Below are 18,346 nucleotides of genomic sequence, written 5' to 3'. Positions count from 1 at the left end.
CGAGAGCGCCCGCCCCGCCCCGCCGCGCGCGTCTCGCGAGAGCTTTCCTACCGCCATCTTGGTGCGGAGGCGGCCGGCGGTCACCGGGACGGAGGGGGTCGTGCTGCTGCCTGCCCGGTCCCGCCCGCCATGCTCTCCCGCCTCGTCCTCCGCGCCGGTGAGACGGGGAGGGAAGCGCCGTTCCTCTGGGGTAGGGCGGGCGGGGGAGTTGGCCTGACTGAGCTCTGTCCTGACGCGCTCTCTGCCCCTCTTTTTCCCTCAGCCCCGGCCGCGCTGAGGAGCCTGCCGCCTCCCGTCGCCGTGGGGTGAGTGCCGCGGGGGCAGGAGGGCGGGCGGCCCCGGGGACCTCGGCTGGCAACGCTGAGGGCTTTGACCTCTGGCTGAGGCCTAGCGGCGTCTCTGATCTACCGGGCAGCCTGGCCGGTTGCCGTCCCCTCCGAGTGACAGGCTGCTTGAGGAGGCCTGGGAACACCTCAGAAACCTGTCAGTCATTGTGTTTAAATAACGTTATTCAGGGCTGTTGTCTTTATCTTTCTAATCAATGTTGTAGGCTTACGAAGTAGTTACAGTTGGAAGGAACCGCTGGAGGTTATCTAGTCCCACCCACTTCCTCAGAGGAGGCGTGTCTAGTGCATGCCCGCCGGTTTAGTTGGAAATGTGTTTGGGCCTCATCTAAGGGTGGGTTTGTTTTGAAAAATAAGATGCTTAATGGAAACTTTCTCATTATTTATAGTGTGTTGCACACCACAAGACCACTGCATACAACTCAGCAGAGTTTGGCTCCTTTGCCACCTCTGCCAGAGAAAGGAGGAGAAGTACGTCATGGTTTGATCCCTGAGGAGTTTTTCCAGTTTCTCTATCCTAAAACAGGAGTTACAGGTTAATACATGCTTTTATTTTTTTTTTAAAGGTGTGTTTAGTTATCCTTTTTAGTTCTGTCCACCACTCCTGGTTGCTGAAAATGTAAAATATTAGGGAAAAATATTTTTTGCATGTGCAGAAGGAAGTTGTGAAGAATGAGCCAGTGCAGCACTTCCTGGCTTTAAAGCTAGGCATCTGTGCTTTAATAAAGGCTAAAAGAATGCCTTGAGCTTGATCTTGCAGGAAAATTTGTTTGCCTGCTGACCCTCAAAACCTTTAAACAGGTTTTTTTTGGCTGTTTTTGAATGAGCAGAAGCAGCAGGTCCCATGCAGGTGCAAATTGCTTTCTCTTCTGGCAGGTGTCCTCATGACATCCTTCCCCTTGGTGGTATTGGGCTTGTATTTTTTGTTGTGGTAAAAGAACACTTCCTTATCATCTTGTAAGCCTTAGACTAGCTACCTGTTATGTGTTTGCATTTAGTGAGTCTCTTTATGCTTTGTACAAATAATGCTGCTTTTATTTTTTTCTTTAGGGCCTTACATGTTGGGAACTGGACTCCTGCTTTACTTTCTCTCTAAGGAAATCTATGTAATTAACCATGAGACAGTTGCAGCTGCCTGCATATTATCGGTCATCATTTATGGCGTAAAAAAATATGGGTCTGATGTAGCAGCTTTTGCTGACAAACTGAATGAGGTAACAAAAGAACCATAATCTAACTTTGTAGTAGTTAATAACTGTTCTAAGTTAACTCCTTAAATATTTAAAAGAATACTGTGTCTAGGCTGTCATAAAAATCTGAGTCTAATATCTTCAGAATGTTGCTTAAATAAGGTATGGTTTAGATGTTATTTTGATATTGTTACATAAGTCTTCAAAAATAAAACACCTCATACCAGCACAAATGATTTTTTTGAAGTATGATTGATTGTGAACCCTAATGCTTCTGTCATGCTATCCTTTAAGCTCAACCCTGGCTCAATGCAGTTTATGCAGACGTTTCTCAGATCTTAATGCAGAATTTTGGAAGTTAATTACTGATCACTTGTTTTCCTTGCATCTTCTTTTCATTCTGAAGCGTATTTTTCATTTCTTCTTTCAGGAGAAAGTTGCTAAAGCTTTAGAAGTGAAAAATGAGGCAATTAAAAGTCTTGAGACTGCCATTGAACAGGAGAAGAAGGAGCAATGGCGGGTTGAAGGCCGCAATTACCTCTTTGATGCTAAGCGGGTAAGCAGTTCCAGCTCTGCTGTTCACTTCCACTGCAGCCTGTGCTACATAATCCGAGTGCCTCTTAAATCGCTAACAAGTAACAAACCGTTTTCCCTCTGTGTTGCAGACAGGGCCAGTCCTCCAGTGACTTTTGCTATACAAGGTGTTCTGCTGTTCTGTATTCTTGCCAAACATTAACCCTTTGATTTCATCTTCTGTGTCTAGAACAATATTGCAATGTTGCTGGAAACTAATTATCGAGAAAGATTACTGATGGTGTACAACGAAGTAAAGAAAAGGCTGGATTATCAAGTGGCTATGCAGAATTTAAAGCATCAGAAAGAACAAGATCACATGATTCAGTGGGTGGAGAAAAATGTTGTTCAAAGCATCACACCTCAACAGGTACTTGCTTTTTTAAGTCTGCTTTACGTTTTAGTCTACACAAATATTTGCTGCCCAGTGATTCTGGCCAGGTGCTAGGGTGACTTCCAGATGTGGCTGCAACATATTCCTACTGCCGAGTAGGAGCTAACAAGGCCAGTTACGAGGTACCAGGTGCTTGTGTGGCTGGTGATTTAAGCTAGAATTACGTGTGGTTGTTGTTGCAGCATAGAGCTGAGCTTGTGATAAGATGTATAGGGACCCTGTAATAGATCAGGGAGTTCACTTGTAAAATTCTCTGTATAAGACCATGGCAGGTTAAGATCTGCAGATGTCCTTTCTTTTAAGGAATGACGCTGAGAACAAAGTAAGAAAACGTGTTCCTAGCACTGCGTGCAGATGCTTTAATGTAGGTCGTTGTTTGGATTTGAATCTCTGACTTCATCAGCTATAATTCTGTCCCTTTTAATCTGTAACTCATTCCATGGATCTAAAAAGGAGTATCTAAAGTGGATTAGAATGTGTATTTTGCTTGTTTAAACATCTTCCATAAAGTCTTTCTTCTGAAAGCTGTTTTCCTTTCTTTTGCAGCAGAAGGAGAGCATTGCAAAGTGCATTTTGGACCTGAAGGCGTTATCCAAGAATGTACAGGCAGCAGCGTAACCATGTCTGATTCCACTGATGTGTCTCACTACTTACTGTTGGAAACTGTATGATTCTAAAGTATCATTAAACAAACAAACAAAACACTCCGCTGTCTTTCACTAGCAGGAGCAACAGAGATTTCCTTTTTGTGTCTGCAGTAGCTAGATCGGTCACACAAACCACTGGTTAGTTTATAGTAGGGGATTGTTTGTGATTCTGCTTGGTTCCTTCTTTAATCATGAACATTTCCAGAGAGAAGATCAGAACTTCACAGTGAAAAATTCTGTTGCTAATACAGTGATCGTTTTTTTGGTTTAGAATTCTGTGTGAGAATGACCTACGGATATCTGTGGTAATTGTAAACTGTTCTAAAATCAAAATGAGTGCCATTACTCCCATTCACCTAGTCCAATACTTGGAGGTACTCTGAATGTCCTCGTTTTAAAAATGAGCTGAAAAAACAATTTTGCAACAAAATCTTCAAATAGTGATGAAAGTGTCTTCCTGTTCTGTGGAGAAGATGATGTAGCTGGCAGGAAATGTGTGAAAACCTATCGGAAAACTTGGCTTCAAGCAAACATGCCAGTATTAAGTTTAAAACAGTGGGTAAATTTATTCTAGAGGGTGGTTTCTCTCTGGATTTTCATAGAGGGGGGGAAAAAAAATAGTTGCTTGCTTTTTTCTTTTTTATGTAACATGAAAAACAGTTTTATGTGTATTATGATAATACACAGTGTAAGCCTTTTCACTTTCTTTTTATAGGCAACTTTTTCCCTGAAGGATTTTGCTGTATCTCAGATGTCCCAGCCGAGCAAAGCACTTGCTATGTGTAACAACATCCTTTCTGTGTTGGGAAGTGATTTGTTTAGTAAATAAACTTCAGTATCAATCCACGTAAGAGAGCCATGTAAGCTTACTGCAGTAGGGAAGTGCTTATTTTTAGTGGAGGTAGTAAAATAGCACAGTTTTCTACATTTTTTCAATGCAAGTGCTGCAAAAAAAGGTGTTCTTTAGAGGCAAGAACCTTACTTAAAAGTAAGCTAACTGAAACTGGCTTTTTTTCCTCAGATCAACAGTTCCTGAGAATGCAGGTGTTTTCATAGTTTTCTGGGTTTTTTTAATAAAAAAAGTGAAGTTGCTCAACTTCCACATTTGTGTAACCCTGTATCTAAATGAGACTCAAGCTGTAACTAGTTTTGACAGATTGTTCTCACAAAGCAAGCAGTTAAACTGCGGTGCTAACGCGTGAGTTTTCTACCAGCGGACGAGCAGCAGTTGTATGGTGCGAGGTAAGACGAAGCTGTATCGCTTCTTATCGTGACTAATTACCACAAACGCAGTGCACTTTTACTTTTCGTCCTGGGTAGGGAACTGGGAGGTCTGAACAGGTTGGGTTTCCTGGAATGTGGGCAGCGATGGTTGTGCAGTAAAAAAAGATGACAGCATCTGGAACAGGATATTTACTTTCATGTTGTCGGCAATACTTTCACGTTATTCACTTTGTGCCGTTTGCAAGCCATGCAGTGGGAAATAGCAGGGTAGGAATTTTGTATTGAGCTGGTATTTCCTTTTCTTTAAGATTCTGCTTCCAAATGGAAAAGTTATTGTTCCTGCTTTGGTGGAAAAAGTGTGACTTGAGAAAGAAAAAGGTGCATTTTGTTAATGCTGCTTCTGATTATGAAAACATTGATAAAGTTCACTCAGTTCTAGCCGCTGCAAAAGCCCAAGTGCGGGTGCTTTTGTAGTTACTGAACAGACTCCATCCTTGGGAAAGACGGCAGCACGTTCATCACGGTGTGGTGACCGTGCGTAGACAGGAACGAGACATTGGGAAGTAGGCTTCATGCTGAGTAATTGCTGGGTTTGCTGCTATGGCTTTGTGTAAGATGTGTGAAATGCTGATAGAAGCTGAATAAAGTCCGTGGGTTGGAAGAGGATGACAGGTTTGGTTTGCTCTAGTGTCTATGTACGTATATGCGTATAAATATAACTTTTTTTCCCCCCCTCCCCTCCTTTTAGCTTCTCTTACTGTTCATTAGTGTTTGGCGAGAATGGGAGGTGGTACCTCAAAAACAAATGCAGGTATTTTCTTCTTTAAGAAATTTTTTTTAGATGCCATATTCTTGACTAAGTTGGTATTGTCTTGGCTCCAACAGGGCCACTGGGGGGTAGCTCAGCAGGAGATGTACACTTTTGGGGAAGAACTGCGTGGCTGCCAAAGGCTGCTGTGGGACAGAAATAGTATGAACAACTAAATTTTTCTGTCTGGTGTTACCACTTTAAGCCCTTAATGATAATAATACTTACTTGAGTAGGTGCATGCCTCTATGTAGTTCTTGTTGCTTGTAATATTACTGGAGAAATTAACACATTTTAAAACCAGGTTTTGATTTTTTTCTTTTTGCTTCCAGTTACCCCAAAACCTATCCCCACTACTGTCACTGTACCTACCACTGTATATACATCTGCGGCTGGCTTAAAAGCTTCAGAAGTCAACTGCTGGTTTGATAAGTAAATGCTCCACCTTTATTTCCTGACTTCAGAGTTCCCTGAGACTGCAGACTCCCTCTGTAAGGGAGGAGTTACATGTAATAGTAAAAGGTTGCTTAAAATTTCCTAGTCTGTGCACTAGATACTGAATTCATAGTGGCCCTTAATGCAGATACCTACCTTTTAATGTGATGGGGCTTGGGAGAAATGCTGTATCATATTCCGTAAAGTTTGGTGAATTTGAGCACTACTGATTCTTCAACACCTCCTTTAAAACTGGAGATTCTGATGCTATTTTCTGTGTATCAACAGCCATGAAATACTCTACATATTGCTAGCCTTTATCTCTGGCATCCTATCAACTGCTGTGGTTTTTGCGATCATCTGCCTCTTCAGAAAAAGTAAGTGGCAGAGTAGAGGGAGCAACAGCAGCGTGATGATTCAGACCTTGTGGCAGAGAAGCACTTAACACCTTGTGCTGCGCATCTTAATGTGGATGGAGCCGAGTTTCCGTGCTCTTTGGGCTACATTTTACAGTGCTAGGGTTTCAAAGTAACCTCTAAAGAAGTTACTTTGAATGAGGCTCAAATGATGTCTCCCTTGATTAATTAATGTATTGATGAACAGGTCATTCCTGGCAGTAACTCCTCATGAATCATCCCTGGGGCTGTTTTCATGGAGGAATTAACTTTAGCACTGATGAGTTGCGGTGGGTTTTGTTGGTTGCATTTGGTTTGAGGTATTTTTTGTCCTACCACTAGCCACGCCAGTGTTCTCACCAAATCGGTCAGTCACTTTCATCCTAGGCTCTTCTGAGAGGTGGGCAGGGACTTGGGCTGCCAAACTGCTGGCTTTGCGGTGAAGGTCTATGATGGATTTTTACAAGCTAGGTCTAAGCCACACGCTCTCTGGCGCTGCTCTTGCGCCTCTCTTGGGCTGCTGTCTCTAAACACCAGGTGAGACTGGTATCCCTCTCCTTCCTAGAGTGTAAGAGATCCCACCAAAATTTACAAGAGCAAGTTTCCTCCCAGACAGTGACTGAGGAATCTGCTAAGAACATCCAGGTAAAGGTCACTATTATTATTTCTAATACTTTATGCAGAGACTTCAGATTCTATATAGAATGGTAAATATTAATTTGGGAGGGGGAGGAGAAAAGAGGTTTGTTCTTGCAAGACTCGAGTGTTAGTCAACAGTTCTTTTGACTAAGGCTAAGCACTTTCTTTTGTGCATCCAAGGCTTCAGCCTGTGTATGTAGTTTAGGGAATTACCTGAGTAGGTACCTGGACAGTAAGAGGAAAAATGTTCCTTCTCTGTTATCACAGGGCTCAAACGCCAAACTCTTCATGTCTTTCAAGGATTCTGGGACTTAACTAAACCACTAATTAGGCAGGTTAGAGGAAAATGCTTTTAAAGGGCAAGCATTTCTGCAGTTTTCCTTCAGGATACTGCTTCTTTAGAAGCCCCTAACGCAGAATCAACCCAGGATCCTGAGCTAGACTAACAACTGGTCTGATCCAGCATAGCGTTTACTCCTTTCCCACGCGCAGGGACAGACTTTGACCACTTACAGCGCGTAGCATTGAGGACAAATTAAAAGCAGGAAATGCATGCTGAAATGCAATGCTTGCACACTCTCTAACGTTCATGGCTTCTTTCACATCCCCAGAATGAGGTTGCCTACAGCACTGTGGTCTTCCAGCGGACTCGGACACCAGTGGCTGTGTGATGATGAAGTTGTTAGTGAAATGAAGACGCTTGCACTTTCTGAACATCAAATGCTGCCAGAAGTTATATCAAGGCATATAGCGATCTGAGAAATGCCGGCACTGCCGTATGTAACGTCAGCTTGTTTAGCAGTTTTAAGGGGAAACTAATGTCTCCTGTAACAAACTGCCTGCCGATGGTTGTGGACAAATTGCTTTTTATACCGTATTTCCTCATCTGTCGAGATCTCAGTGAGTCCGTACAATGCACTTGTAAAGTTTGCATTTGTGTGTTTGCTATTGCTTTGAAGTACCAAAGAGAACTGAAAAATGGAAATGTTTCTCTGTATTTATTCATGTCTGTGGCCTTGTTTTCCTCTTCTGTCACTGAGCATAGTGTTTTTCTTGGTTTTTTTGATTGCCAAGTGCTCTGATTAGTTATTTGCTGCTTACTGAAGTTGTGATAATGAAATGTTTGTATGCAAATGTTTGCTTCCTGATTGGGCCACGTAAAAGAAATGCACAATCACAGTGTGACAGTCAAAATTTCTGGACATGTCCATTTGTGTGTTATTATGGACAGTGTTCTAAAATTACTGTAAAAAGTTAAAAATCATCCCCTTTTCGTAAACTGGGGAATAAGTTACCACTAGCAACTCAGTCTTAGCAGCCACAGAGAAGCTTCTCTGCACATTCCTGTGCCCACAGACGGCAGGTTTGTTGTTGGAGGAAGTACGGTCATCTCCATCAGTTGTTCAGCGCTTCTCCTGCAAGGCTGAACGGGAGCGAACTTTCCTGCTGCCTCAGCCCTCTGGGCTTCAGAAGCCTCCTTGGTTCTGGTCATCAGAGAGCATCAGGTTCTTGCAGGTATTTCTTTTTTCTGTAAAATGCAGATGTTTGCATGCGGGCTGTTGTAAACACCTCTCTAGAGGCATCTCTTAGGCAGGAGAGGTGTCCCAGGTCCTACAGCCTCCTGCGTGCTGCAGCTGTAGACAGCAAGTCTGATGTCTGAGAGGCTTCAGAGGAGTGAGACTGGCAGCACAAAACCACAGATAAGCAGCTGGATTTAGCTCAGCCGAGATGTACGTTTGGTGACTTTCCAACAAGCAGTTAGCAGAGCAGTGGCTCCACGTCTGCCAGCTCTGTTGGAGTGTCCTGCTTTCGGGACTGCAGAAGCTGGGGGAAGTCTGGGGGACCACTGAAAAGCAGATGCACAAGCACCGTTATGTTCTGAAATCTGGCTTGAGAGGCGTTGTGGGTAAGGCTGCTGACTGCTCTACAGGGTCGGGAGTAGAACTTGTGGTCTTTGTTTTGCTATTATGTGCTTGTCTTCAGTCATGGCAATTTCCGCAAGCACTATTTAATAGAGAAAATACCATATTACTCCTCAAAATGTGCAGCTGCTGAGAGGTTTGTGAGGGATGATTGTGGTTGGTGCACAATTTTTTTTTTTGTTTAAAATTAATAACAATGTTACTCTGCTGCCTGACAGCAACTGAGAAATAAGAAGGGCTGAAAATTTACCTGGCTTGCACAAATGTTAATGCACTATACCAAAAAAAAAAAAAAAAAAAAAAGCTACCTTCCTGTGTTAGATACTGTTAGATCCTGTGTTAGAAGTATTAGAAGTTAGAAGAAAAGGTGATTCACAAAAGGTTTCCCCTCCCTCCCCCCCCCCAAGACCAGGTGTGATGATGTTGGGTTTTTTCATAGAGATGTTTCCTCACCGTGAATTGTACCGAGACTTCGCACAACCATCTCTTGTACTTTGTGAAACGTTGCCAATCGCAGCGCAGCCGCTTTGTGCGCCCACCTACAGAGCCAAGTGTGGCACAGCCCTTGGAGATGGAGGGTGACAGAGAACCTCGTTTGTGGTGCGGCTGCTAACGAGTCCCAGAGCATCCCTCTGTCTCTCTCTTTGCCGTGCCAAGAGTTCTGTGTAGTCGTACCCAGGTTTTCATGGTAGCCATCAGACAACCCTTTGTCTTATAGACAGCTAGAGGAGTTTGGGACGATTGCATCTGCTAATCAAAATTGAGGAGGGGCTGTGTGTCCTCTGTTTCGCTGTTCTGGCTATCCCATTTTCACTGTTTCAGTAGATTTCTGCTAGAGGTGTTTGTACTTGTGGTCTCCCTAAAGACAAGCTTTCACAGCAGGAATTTGCAAGGAATTTGCCTGGGTATGGGAAAGGCCAGTACAAATTGTCTGGGTGGAAACAGCTCATGGGTTAAACGGTGCTTTGAAGGATGCATGGACAGTAGTGGCCTCAGGTATTCCCTGACATTTTGGAATTGATCATCTGGTTGCAATGTTAAAGGGATGGATTATTAGAGTTACAGCAGTGATGATGACGTGACTGTCAGGCTGAATTTCCCTCAGCCAGCAATGGGTCAGCTCTCACAGGAGAGCTAAATCCTTTGCTCTCCCCGAGTGATATTTGTATACACGTGGACTGTTGGCACGTGCCTTCACCCACCGTCCCATCTAGTTTAAGCATCATGCAGCCTGTTTGATCTCTGCCTGGGGCTGAAGCCACTGCTGTTTCCAGAGTAACTGCTGGAAGCGAGAACCAGGGACTTAGACCCTCATGAAGATTTTCCAGCTGCTCCTCTGGTTGCCTTACGGAGAGAGGCTGGGTCCAGCTGTGGGGAGCGTCTTGCCCCATCGCTGGAAGGTGAGCTGTTGCCTGGGGTTCCCTCTCGGGGAGCTGAGCAGGTCAGCCAGCTTGCTGAGATGGCTTTCTTTTGCAGCTCGCTTCCAGAAGGCAGAGCAGCTTCCCCTGCTCTCAGTCCTCTCGGTTTCTGTTCTTTGTATCCTTATCCCTTGTTCTCTCGGAGTTTGTCAGGCAGCCTGCTAGGAATTTGGTGCAGTGCTGTTCCCTCTTTTCTCAATGTCTTTGTACATAGGCGAAGTTTGCTGTGTGTCATTCTAATGAGTAATTTTCTGCTCTTTAGGTGGGACCCGGTTTTCTGCTGAAAGCAATCAGTTCTATCACCCGATAATGAGAGGTCATGTAGCAAAATACTGATGTACTTAGGCAGTGACTTCCTTTGCTGGTCTGTTTATTAATAGAGTTGAACTGTGTAACAGGGCAGAGCTTTGGCCTGTGACAAGAGTTACATCAGATAATTAATTTAGATGTCTGATCTCAGCCAAAGGAGCAGATGCCAACACTTTCTGAGAAAAATAACAGAACTCTGCACTCTCTTTTCTGCTTTTTCCAGACCACTTTAAATATTAAAGGTGGAGAAAAAAGAGCCTGGCCTTTAATGGCCTATTTTCAGTTTGACCCATGTTCCCTAAAAACAGGCTGTGTGAGCTAGGGTGTAATATTTACTGCAATTTCTGTGCCATCCCAGTCAGGACACCGACTAAAACAATGTGGAGATTTCATGCGTGCTGGTTTTTTTTTATTGTTGTGGGAGATGAGCAGGCTGAATTAATGTAAAATCCATCTAATATTTATTATTATTATTATTATTCACAAAAATGTGACAACACTGACTGCAGCACAAGTTGACCAGACTCAAATTTATAGTCTAAATTGACAGAGATGACAAAGGGTGTAAGCAAGGGTGGTGAGGACATGCCTGGCTTGCTAACCGCTGTATTACTAACAACAAGTAACACGTTTATCCTATTTTGCAGCAGACCCAGCCAATCCTTATGGAAAAAACCCGACACTGGGCAAAATTTGTCTTAAGTATCTCTTCTGTATTTTGAAATGATTTCATATGAAGACATATCTAGGCACATATTTAGAGTACACCTTTAGAATAGTCTTCAGAGCTGTAACAGGTTGCTACAAAAAAGAGCAACTGTTCTTCAGGTTTACAAAGGAGACTTGCAGCAGATTACATTTAAATCAGGTGTTATGAAAACAGTTTGTGATTGTAGGGAGAATATGCTGCGCAGAAAGAATCACAAAAATGGATGTTTTCAGTAAAAAATCAGGAAAATACATCCTTGATGGTTTATGGATAGTCGATTCTGGCCTTGGTTAAGGAGCTGGGAAAGGAGGAAAGAACTTAAATCAGTAGTTTATTTTTTGACAGTCATCTGTTCCTGGCAGGCTGCCTGTCCCCAGCATCTCTCGTTAGTGAATAGCTTCAGTGTGTTCAGCAGTTCGGCTCTTGCCTGGTGCTCTGAGGTCAATTCTGCAGGCTTCTGGGGTGAGCATTTGATTTAAAGGCAATGGAAGTCTCCCACTGATAGGATCTCCTCCAAAGAAGAGGGGGGTCACCAAAGCCAGTGCAGCTTTTGGCCTTTCAGCCGAGGTGGTCAGCAGTGGGTGAGGGTAGTGTGACAACACGGTTGTTCATCTGCCAGTAGAGGTGTCACAGGAGACGCTGTAGTTATATTGGGCGGGTGCTACTGGACAAAAAAAAGTCAGGGCAAGTCTGGCTGTGTGTAAGAAAGGGCCTATGAATGGGCAAAAAGAGAAATCAAAATTATAACAAAAAGAGCTCTCAGTCTTGAGTTAAAGCTCAAAATGAACATGCACTGTTTTTACCAGCTGTCCGTGGGTCCGAGCTGGGGAACTAGGAGCAAAAAAATCTGCCTTGATAACAGGACTTTGGGTTGCTGGTCCACCAAATAATAATGCTCAAGCCAATAAATAAAAACTGGAAGGTCCTGTTAAATGAAGATGCTTGCCTGGAAGCTGTGGGCTTGGTACAGCAACCAACAAGCAGAATTCTCCGGGGTACAGTATTGCAGAAGAATCATAAACGATCCTTTGGAGCTTAATGTCAAATGTGCATTGGATTGAGTAAGAGGAGTTTGCCCTTATCATAAAACAGTTTATGCAAGAGTGGGAATAGATGAAACGGAACATCCATTTTCCCACGAGTTTCTTAAGAAAACAAAGTGGTTAATCAATGGTATGGTATATACTGGCAGGTCAACATTCTTTATTTATGACTGTTGGTCTGTTTGCTCTGTAAGAACTGGGTCTGGTTTTTTGCACAGGAGATAGGTCCTTAAAATTAAAAGGTATGTGTTTTTGAACTTCTTTATCTTGCAAGCATAGACAATGGGGTTCATGGCAGAATTGACATGGGATAACAGGATTCCTGAGTACATCAAACTCTTGGGGATTTGACGTCCAGGGTAAAAATAGGAAATGCAGTTTAGAATGCACAGAGGCAACCAGGATATGGCAAACAGGGAGAGAACAAGTGCTAGAGATTTGGCTATCTTGAACTCCTGTCCGTAAAAAGCCCCTCTCGCGTTGGTTGTACCTTGACTGAGCTTTTTCCGGATGATGTAAAAGATTTCAATGTACAGAGCACACATGATGAGCAGAGGGCCAAGGGTCCATGTGAAGAAGCTAAAATATACCATGTAATCCATCCTCATCACAGACATAAATTGACACACGAGAAAGTCAGAGGTTCTTGGTTCTATGTTGTTCCATCCAAACATAGGGACTAACCCTACCAGCAGGGACACAAACCAGCACAAACCCAGCGCCCACCACACTCTTCTCTCTGTAGTGATTATTTTATATCTGTTGGGGAAGAAAGCCCAGGTCGTGTTAAACAGAAGCATTTAAAATAGTTAAGGATGGTTTTAAGAACTTGCGTGTTCAAATAATACAGGTTCATTGTCACAAAATGGAGCACTAGCTTGGGGGGCGGGAGGGCGCGAATGAAATCTTGAGACAAGCCCTAACTCTTCATTTTTAACCGTTACTTTGCAGCACCCATAAGATGACCCATGTTTAACTTCCCCTCTTTATAATTGGATGTCTTCAACTATTTTGTTTCTCGTTTCATTATGATCTTAGTGCTCCTCTTGCCTAGATCCAGTTTTTCTACTATTAGCAGTCCTATCTTATTTCTCAGCTTCCTTAGGTGTACCTTACTCTTTACATCTAGTTTGTCATTTGCAAGACCAAACTGTTCTTTCATTCTTCAATTTTATAGGTCCTTTCCCCATAAAAAATACGACTTCTTTCATGCCTGAGGTTATGCTTTGCGTTTCTAGCTTGCATTTCTAGCATCATTAGCTGCAGAGGGTGGTTCCTGCTCTAGGTAGCTGGTCTCTGGTAGGCTTTTAGGCACAGGTATTTTCTCCATGTGCAAGCATGCATTTAGAGTGAATATTTGTTAGAAAAGGGCTGAGTTAAGGAGGAGAGAGGAGGTGGCACCTATGGGGCAGAGGCTGGGTATGGGAAAGCTGGCAGGAGCGGGGCAAGTGGAGGGACCCGTGGTGGTCCAGCACTCACCTGGTTGGCAGCTTCACTCTCAGGTACCTGTCGATTGCGATGGCCAGGAGGGAGAGGATGGACGCGGTAGTGAAAGCCACCATCAGGCAGCACATAAACAGGCAGGTGTAGAAGTGGACGCTGATGCCCAGACTCACCACGATGGCCAAGGGCATGACAAGGGTCCCCACCGCGATATCAGCCAGCGCCAGGGAAACGATGAAGTAGAGAGTCATGTTCTGAAATGTCGAGTTCAGCTTCACTGCCCAGATGACCAGGATGTTACCCAAAGTGGCAAATAAAGCAACCAAGCACTCGATACCGATGTAAATCCCATCCAGGCTGTTCAGCGCCAGGCTGTCGTTTGGCATGGCGAGTTCCTGGAGATGCTCCCACCCTGGCTCGAGCTGCGGAAGGGAGCATGGGCATCGATGCCCTCGTATCTGGCACTCAGTGCCACTTCTAGTGGCTCTCTGCCATGCAAACCTCATCCAGTTATTTCACATCCTCAGCACTTGGGCAGCAAATCAGCTGTTGCCTTCCCACAGAGCTGCAAATACTTTAGCTTCCAGCAAATGTTCCCCGCTCTGGATGCATCCCCTGAAGCTCACAGCATCCCTTTAGCAGCCCAGTACCAGTAAAATACTTTGGAAATCTACTTTTAAGGAAAAAAAAAAATAATGGAAAAGCTTCCACAAACCTGCTTACCAGCAACGTATAAATGTTTGCAGTTGTAAACTGCTTCCTCTTCTAAAGCCACAGGTTTAGAAGAGAACTGTAACCAGAGTTGACTGTGCAAATACCGCTTATCTGATTGAGATAGTCACTATAGGAAATGAGACACTTCAGAGAATGTTAGAAGGGTTTTTTGTTAAATTCCAATACTTGATTTAATTCAGAATATACCATTTCAGTTAAGGCCCTGAGGTAGATGAAAAACACTCTTTACTTGGACCTTTCTCAGTCTGACAAGAACGCTGTCATAATTAGGTGACATTTTCAGTGAAAGCCCTTATTTCCACTAGAAATCGGTATGATGACCAACCAAGTCAGGTTCAGAGAGTGTCATACTTTCCTATGCTTTGTTTATAGAAGACAGAGAAAACGAGGAAAGGTCTGTGATGTGAAATAGGGGGTGCGAAAGCTGCGATCCACTTGCTGCGGGTGAGCTCGGCAGCGCGTGGTGCCTTGCTCCTCGACGGGGGTCTGCAGTGGGGGAGCTGCTCCCGTTCCAGATGAAACTGAGAAGAGATGCAAAGATGTGAGCTTGTGTCAGGCTGTGAGTCGCAGGGCAGCCTGGCTCTTGGATAAACAGAAATGCACGCTTTCCAGGAATGAGCAAACAAAAGTGAACAATTAGGTGGAATGTGCCATATTAGTGTAACGAAGCCTTCAGCAAATATGGGTAATATTTGGTTTCCTGGACACTGAGTCCTCCATCTCTTCCACGCAACTTTCTGGCAAAACTGAGGGTGGGGAAGTGAAATCAGTCCTGGGAGGAAACAAAGCCAGAAATAAATGACACTTCTTTATTCTCTGCTATCAAGAGAGTTGGACAAATTCTGCTTCTTTGAAATCAGTGTAAGTGCTTCTTGCTCCCTGGTGGGGGGGGGCATTTTGTTGGAATTACTGCTGGGAAAATGGTGAAGTGTCTATAAACAGTCCCAGTCTGCAACTGAACTTGGCTGTACTGGTTTTCTAATCAAATCTGACACAGGATATTTGTGGGTGCAGGAGATAAATCCCAGGAGAGGCATTGCAAGGTCACAGCTAGCATGTGCGCTAGGCTTTTGTAAGCTGAACGAGTTACTTCTCCAGGAAGTACCTGGTAAGGAGCAGGCAGCCAGCACTTTGCAGCTTTGAGCAGACGTGGGAAATATCTGTGTCCTCCTGGCTGCCAGCCACGCTTGGGTAAGAGTGCTCCCCACTTCCTCCACTTGCTGTGCATCATCTCTCGACCTCAGCTGCCAGCTTCCTTTTTCTGTCATCGACTCCTGTGGCTGCAGCCAGATGCCACTCAGAGAGACAGCTACTGCCAAGCTGAGTTGTAGGGGCTTTAACCGGGCCCACCGTCCTCTGCTGCCCTGTGCCTGCGGCAAAGGCAGCTCCTGAGAACAAAACTTGGCGCTGCGTGGGGCCTTAGGGAGCAGCTTGTGTAACTGAGTCAGAAGGAAATGTTTCTCCCTCCGTTTGCCTCTTGCTCGCCCAAAATCCAGCTGAGTGTCTTCACATTTGTCCTCCACACCCCTTCTTTGTGGCAGGGGAATGGAGTAGATCACTCAAGGTCCCTTGGCCCTATTTTCTCTGATGCTACGCCTACACCGCATGTAGTATAGACTGAGCAAGCTTTAAAGCAGCTCAGAGATGGACAAAGATAGCTGCAGTGCCATATAGCTGTGCATGTGGTTTGTTCATAGTGTGATGCTGCTGCTGTATATAGTTGACTCTTCTACAAACACCTATGAAAGTGTGTTAAAACCTCAAGGAGACAGAAAGATGTTACAGGGTTTGTTATGAAGATCTGATAAATGGATCTTCGTGGACAGTTTTTCTCATCTTTAAAAAGTGAATTGTGTGTGCAGATTGGAAAGTGCATAAAATTCTGGATGAGGGACTTAAGGCAGATCAGGGAGGAGTTGGCTTCTGACCTGGCTGTTGGAGAGGGAGGAAAAGATAATTCTGCACAGGATTTCTTAATTTTGGATGTAAACAGCCTCAGATGTCCAAATGTCAGTAGACAACCTGGATGTGATCTATATCGTGATGGAGTCTGTTACTGGGATATTTGCAGTGGTGGGCAATGCCTTGGTGATCTGGGCAGTGCAGCTGAACCCAGCTCTTCAGAAGATCACCACCTTTTACATCGTTTCCCTGGCACTCACTGACATTGCCACAGGGATCCTTGTCACGCCGCTGGCTGTCATGGTGAGCCTGGGAGTCATCATCCATTCCTACTGCATGTGCTGCCTGATGCTGATCTTTTCTCATGCCTTCATCCTGTCTCCCCTGACCATTGCAGTCAGCAGGTACCTGCGAGTGAAGCTGCCGACCAGGTGAGTCTGGGCAAAGGTCCCATTTCATCGTTTTTTTCCCCATTTCTCTCCTCCCTTACATTTTCCTTCTCCCTTATCTGCAGCATCAGAGGGCTTCTTGGGCATCCTTGGTTCTCTGAAACTCGCACAAAGGCAGAAGTTCCCAATGTGTAGGCAGCAGAGTACCAGCAGTCTGGGCACTCCTGGAAATTCAGCAATGCCTGAAAAATCTTAAGCTACAGAGAGTCGGGGAAGGGTTGCTCATAAATGTGTATATACTTGAAGTGTGGATAGGATGGTGGTCTTTAGATTTTCCCCTGGGAGAAACCATACTGCTCTACTGATGCGAGTCAGAAATGAACTAGCCTTTCTGAGGAAAGGGTTTGATCCTGCATCTGTGCATTCTCATTTAAAAGGGATCGGTGAGTGTCTGGAGGTTCCCCTGTAGTTTCAAAATACATTTTAAATATTAGAAGCTGCTAAGGACCAACTGCACTGATCTGTGCTTAACTTGAATTAGGCCAACCAGAAATCAGTGCTTAAAAACCCAGGTTCCTGAATGTTGTAGTTCTTTTTCTGAAGGATCACATCTAACATGGCTGGTGCTTCTTGCCCACCCAGGTACAGGGCAGCTGTCATGAAGAAAAGGATTTGTGTGGTTCTGGGACTCTGTTGGCTCGTGTCTGTGCTGGTGGGGCTGGTCACCATGCTGGGATGGAACCAGCACACAGGCAACTGGAGCTACACCAAGTGTCACCATTTGGCTGTGATGAGAATGGATTATGTGGTGTATTTCGGCTTCTTCACCTGGTTCCTCCTTCCCTTGCTCATCATGTGTGCCCTCTACACTGAGATTATCTACATCGTGGGGATAAAACTACGCCCGAGCTCAGCAAGTCCTCCAGGAGGAGGAAGAGTTTGTGGGAAAGAATACAAAATGGCCAAATATCTGGCCCTCATCCTCATCTTGTTTGCAGTGTCCCGGCTGCACCTAGACATCCTGAACTGCATTTCATACTTCTGCCCCTCCTGCACCATCCCGCAGCCTCTGATGTACCTGGGCATCCCGCTGTCTCATGCCATCTCAGCCATGAGTCTGTGCCTTCGAAATACAGAAGCTCAAAGAAACACACGCTTTCATTCTGAGGACTTACATCCCGCTCCAGAAGTTGGAGTCGGTTATTTCTAGTGCAGAGTGCACAGCGGAGCAGCTGGGAGTGAGCACCATCCGAGCTGTGCCCCGCTCATCGGTTTGTCCCGGATGGCTGCAACAGCGTGGGAGCAACAACTGGGGTGACGATGGCACAGACACCAAGATGCATTTCTCAGATCGTGCATTCTGGAGCAACAATTGTGTGCATATTTCTGCGTTCAGCTAATTAAGCTCTGGGCAGCACGATGTCGAGTCCAGCTTCCTATCTAACTCCCCAAACAATCACAACCCTTTGCATTTCCGAGGTAAAAGGTGTGAGGGGTTTGGAGCAGAGTGGTAGCTCGACGGGGGAGTTGCTGCCTGCCGGGGGGGCAGGTTCGCGTTGCTCCGTTAATAAGCGTTGCTCCGTTAATTAATGAGCAGCATTGCTGGGCTCTGCGGCAGGGCTTTGGCCGAGCCCGGTGCCAGGCAGCAGCTGCCGGGAGGTGGCAGCGGTTCCCCGCGGTCCGGGTCCCGGTCCCAGCCCTGCCAAGGGGCGGGCTCCTCCTCACCCTCCCGGGGTACCCATTTCTCAAGCCCTGGCCTTCTCTCTTGGGCTGGCCCAAATCTTTCTGGAGCTGCAGGGTGAGCTGGGGCAGGAGCCAGCTCTGCAG

General features: G+C 45.1%; 3 protein-coding genes across 3 annotated transcripts; 2 read left to right on the top strand and 1 right to left on the bottom strand.

Moving 5' to 3' along the window:
- The first annotated feature begins 7 nt into the window (after positions 1-7).
- On the top strand, positions 8-3,203 carry ATP5PB (ATP synthase peripheral stalk-membrane subunit b). The gene is made up of 7 exons (XM_075775885.1): positions 8-157; positions 263-305; positions 734-879; positions 1,395-1,558; positions 1,965-2,090; positions 2,298-2,477; positions 3,048-3,203. Exons 1-7 carry the CDS (start codon positions 130-132, stop codon positions 3,117-3,119), a joined length of 759 nt encoding a protein of 252 aa, XP_075632000.1. The 5' UTR covers positions 8-129; the 3' UTR covers positions 3,120-3,203.
- A 7,527-nt stretch (positions 3,204-10,730) lies between these two features.
- On the bottom strand, positions 10,731-14,153 carry LOC104631119 (adenosine receptor A3). The gene is made up of 2 exons (XM_010308163.2): positions 13,530-14,153; positions 10,731-12,809 (listed from the first exon to the last, which is right to left on the bottom strand). The coding sequence occupies exons 1-2, from the start codon at positions 13,997-13,999 to the stop codon at positions 12,215-12,217; spliced, it is 1,065 nt and encodes a 354-aa protein (XP_010306465.2). The 5' UTR covers positions 14,000-14,153; the 3' UTR covers positions 10,731-12,214.
- A 2,747-nt stretch (positions 14,154-16,900) lies between these two features.
- LOC104639955 (adenosine receptor A3) lies at positions 16,901-17,992 on the top strand. The gene is given in 2 exon segments (XM_010308164.2): positions 16,901-17,632; positions 17,634-17,992. Coding segments are annotated over 2 exon segments (783 nt in total). The 5' UTR covers positions 16,901-17,135; the 3' UTR covers positions 17,920-17,992.
- Positions 17,993-18,346: the final 354 nt, after the last annotated feature.

The sequence above is a fragment of the Balearica regulorum genome, chromosome 25, assembly GCF_011004875.1.
Source record: "Balearica regulorum gibbericeps isolate bBalReg1 chromosome 25, bBalReg1.pri, whole genome shotgun sequence".
Classification (NCBI taxonomy): domain Eukaryota; kingdom Metazoa; phylum Chordata; class Aves; order Gruiformes; family Gruidae; genus Balearica; species Balearica regulorum.
This window is presented reverse-complemented; position numbering and strand designations above follow the sequence as displayed.

Coding starts and splice junctions, on each gene's coding strand:
- ATP5PB (XM_075775885.1), top strand. CDS start 130: ATGCTCTCCCGCCTCGTCCTCCGCGCCG. Junction 306..733: donor CCGCCTCCCGTCGCCGTGGG/GTGAGTGCCGCG, acceptor CATTATTTATAG/TGTGTTGCACACCACAAGAC. Junction 2,091..2,297: donor ACCTCTTTGATGCTAAGCGG/GTAAGCAGTTCC, acceptor TTCTGTGTCTAG/AACAATATTGCAATGTTGCT.
- LOC104631119 (XM_010308163.2), bottom strand. CDS start 13,999: ATGAGGTTTGCATGGCAGAGAGCCACTAGAAGTGGCACTGAGTGCCAG. Junction 12,810..13,529: donor AGAGTGAAGCTGCCAACCAG/GTGAGTGCTGGA, acceptor CTTCCCCAACAG/ATATAAAATAATCACTACAG.